General features: G+C 35.7%; 1 protein-coding gene across 1 annotated transcript; it reads right to left on the reverse strand.

The window, feature by feature from the left end:
- Positions 1-275: 275 nt before the first annotated feature.
- On the reverse strand, positions 276-3,037 carry LOC141632783 (protein FAR1-RELATED SEQUENCE 5-like). Its single transcript, XM_074445296.1, has 5 exons — positions 2,788-3,037; positions 1,330-2,710; positions 872-1,253; positions 414-497; positions 276-311 (listed from the first exon to the last, which is right to left on the reverse strand). The coding sequence occupies exons 1-5, from the start codon at positions 3,035-3,037 to the stop codon at positions 276-278; spliced, it is 2,133 nt and encodes a 710-aa protein (XP_074301397.1).
- Between the last annotated feature and the right edge of the window lie 1,189 nt (positions 3,038-4,226).

Raw genomic sequence — 4,226 nt, forward strand, 5'->3', positions numbered from 1 at the left:
CTTGATGTAGTGATACTGTTTAGAGTAAGATGTGAAATATATAAATGTAAGGTGTGATATTGTTTCTCAATATCAAAAAATACAAAAACAAGACAACTGAGACAAATAAAATAATCAAATATTCTCCGAGTACGAGTACTTTCTATATAAAATAAAGTATAATTTATACTTTAATGAATGTTGTGGTCTATATTAATATACTAGTCATAAAGAATGCCGTCTATTTGCTGCTGCTATAATTAATGAGCGCCATCAACAAAAACTCCTTCGACCGATCAACCATCATCAGCATCATCCTCATCTGAACTACCCTGAAAATACAAAAAGGTGAAACAGTGATATTATTTTATATAAGGAGTGATATTATTTCAAATGAAGTGTGATATTGTTTCTATCTCAGAACAATTACAAACAATATCACATTCTGTTATCCTCAAGCAGTGATACTGTGTACTACAAAAGTGTGATATTATTTCTAACAAGATGTGGTATTGTTTCTAAAATTACCAGGAAAATATAAAAGAAAGTTGAGACAGATGTGTTGACACATTCTGTTATCCTCAAATAATATCACATTCTGGTATCGTCAAATAGTGATACTGTTTAGTATAAGATGTGATATTATTTTAAATAACATGTGGTATTGTTTCTGACTCATGACCATACATCATAGATAAAAAGTTTCATACATAGACTGTTCATGGTGAACATACCTTATTGTCGGCATCAGGTACAAAAGCATTAGGACAGTTACGTTTATCATGGTGAGCTATTTGTTTGCAATTACGACAAAGCCTTTTAGGCTTCTCCGCTTTAGCTATGCATGTTGCTTTTTGGAGATCATTCTCTTCCCTCTACCCTTGTTCTTTACCTGACGAGGTGGTAAAATCCTCACCTCAGTTGAGGAACTGCAACCAAGAAGCATCTCCAACTCCTGCTCTTTGGTCATTGACTCTGATTGCGGATTGAGTTTCACCCTGAATTGTTTAAGGGTGTCAACAAGATCAGTGATGTCCTTCGTAGACACATTCTTGAGCACACTGATGGTCGCGTAGAACTCTGACCATAACTTGCACATTTCCATCTTTCGTAAATCAGTGGCATCAAAATCCTCAATTAACTCACCATGTGGACCATAAAGAGGGATCTTATGTGCATTCTTGGTCCACCACATAAGAATGTATTTATCGGGCAAAGTGTGGACTTGTTTTCCAGAGTAAACCCAGATAATGTGTCTACAAATAATACCCTTCCTGTTGAACAACTTGCAAGAACATTCAGCGTCATTCGTTAGAGAATTGTAGACGACTTGGTAGGTCTTCTCGTTACGCATCAGCAATACCAATTAATTCTACACCGTTTGCAGGTGGTGTGAAGCCACCAACACTAAGGGAACAAATAGAAGCGAAGCTTCTACTTGAAAATACGAGAAAGCGATTTGTATAAACCTTGGAAGCATGAGCTTCCAACTTAAGAGAAGTCGCTAATTGTGGAAGAGTACAATCATCGTCTCTATCAAGTTGTTTTTGAGTATGGCGCTGTACATCAATGACACTTTGAAACCGCATCAAGAATTCAACAAGTGTACCATGTGCATTTTCAAAACGCTTGAAAAAGTTATTCTGACTCTCAGAACGTTGAGTTGTTCGTAATAGACAACCCATAGGAACATCACGAAAATAAGCTGGGATCCATTTCCTCCTTTTTCTAAACATGGTTGACAACCAGGAATTACCTTCAAGATTATGCTCATTGACCAACTGACACCACTTTTCTTCAAATTCAAGAGGTTCTAACTCAGCATCCCAAACAATAGCATTCAAACGGCTGACAAAATCAGTCTCTCTCGAAATTGCAGGCCCAACCTTATCAGTAAGCTTTTGCATGATATGCCACATGCAATATCTGCGCTTAGCATGTTTGAAGACAGCACGCAAACCCAACTTTATTCCAGCACACTGATCAGTTATTATACGGTGTGGCTCTCGCTGTCCCATAGCATCAAGGAACTTTTGAAAGACCCATGTGAACGAATCTTCATCCTCATGAAATAGCAACGCAGAAGCAAAAGTAACTGACCTTTTGTGGTGGTCTACGCCAGTAAAAGGAGTGAAAAGCATACAATACTTATTCGTACTGTAAGTTGGATCGTAAGTGATGTAATCACCAAACAAAGCATAGTTTCTACGAGACTCTGCATCACACCAAAACGCACGAACCAAGCATTTACCAGAATCCAACTCATAAGCAAAGTAAAAACCTGCATTGGTATCACGTTTATCCTCAAAATAGTTAACAAACAGTTGAGCATCTCGATCTCCTATGAAACATTTGATATCCCTTCCAAAATTCTTAAAATCAACCAGTTGAGCTCTACCATTCTCATAGCCATCTACATATTCCTTGACATTTCTAAATGCCCTTGTTGGCCCTTGATTAACACTTGAATGATCAATAATTGTCTTTTTATGGTAAAGATGGAGGTGCCTGTGTTTTTTTTGAAACTGTTGATTTCTAAGTGAACAAAGACGGTGATTATGCCACTCACGAAACTGAAAAACAACATAACCATCCCCATTATAGCGAAACTCAATCATAGTAGTACAACCAATCCTAGTTAATTTAGTGTTCCTGATATCAAAAGGCCTGGGAGTTGCCTGCTCCTTTCCACTATCTAAAACAGTAGCCTTCCCCTTACGATCTCTAAAACCTTCACGGTTGCAAACAACAAATTTATACTTCACATCACCAAATGACCTTTTTAAGAAGACTTCCTAGGTTCAAAACCACATGCTTCTGCATACACATCATAAAAACTAATAGCTTCTTCCAACGTCCCAAACAACTGGCCAATATAAGGTTTAAACTCTGGTGCAACATTCCTTGTCCACAATTCACTACCACCAGGTGTGGAGTCCAAAAGTAGTTGATGCACACGAGAAGGAACAGAATGTTGTTCAACATGTGGAGTAGAACTAGATGCATCAGGTGGTTCAATCGAGCAATGTAGAAGTAAGTGAAGACTCAATAATATCATTACTATCTTTAGAGGTAATGGCAGAGACATGAAGATCATTACAGGAAGAAGAAGTTACATTACTTGTAGGATCTGGCAAGAAAAGTAAAATGTAAAATAACAAAAAAAAGTCTAAAAGATATGGACGAAAACAAAATCACACAAGTGGCTGAACAATATCACATATCCAGGAAAACAATATCACGTTGTTTGGGAAAAATATCACACATGAAGATGGAAAACGATATCACAAAGAATGTTGCAGGAACAATATCACACAGGTGCCTGAACAATATCACATATCCAGGAAAACAATATCACGTACTCTGGAACAAATATCACACATGAAGTTGAAAAACAATATCACAAACGTGAATATACAATGGTACATATCAACATAAACAATATCACCAGGTGTAGAAAAAAATATCACATATTGAGAAAAATAAGAACGTCGATGAACAAAAAATATGTACCAAAAGTATGACGAACATGTGATTGAAAGCTGAAAGTACAAAATAAAGAGAGAATACGCAGAGATTTCAGAATACGCTGAAAGTAAAAAATTAAGAAGAATAACATACCAGACATCGCAATGAAGATTGAAGACGCAGAGATTTGAGCAGGAAAACCTGGAAATCAGACAAAAACGTACCGAATTTAAGGAAGCACAAAATTAAATTGAAAATAACAAACAAAAGCAAGATGAAATTCAAATTATAGAAACGAAAGAAGAACAAACAGAGTAATGTTAGGACGAATTCGAAATTTAGGGACGAAAAACGCCAATTACGTACCTGAACAAACGAACTAATTGGAATAATATGATAATTGTGAAGAATGACGACGAAAAACGGAGATGACGCCTAAATTCTAGGGTTTTCCAGCTCAACAATGGAGGAAGAAGCTACAGTAGAGAGAGAAGTTGAAGGGAGAAGAAGAAAAAGGAGGAAATAACGTTATTCTTTGAAACGTAGTTTATATAGGCAAATTGTTAAATTACAAATTTGCCCTTCCTTGTTTCCACCCTAAATACCTATCATAGTATTAATCCTCAATCCTCAAATATATAACTAATACTCACATGATCTCATTCCTATATATATATATATATATATATATATATATATATATATATATATATATATATATATATATATATATATATATATATATATAGAGATGAGTTCAAATGAGTCCACCTAAAATG

Source organism: Silene latifolia, chromosome Y (genome assembly GCF_048544455.1).
Source record: "Silene latifolia isolate original U9 population chromosome Y, ASM4854445v1, whole genome shotgun sequence".
Taxonomy (NCBI): domain Eukaryota; kingdom Viridiplantae; phylum Streptophyta; class Magnoliopsida; order Caryophyllales; family Caryophyllaceae; genus Silene; species Silene latifolia.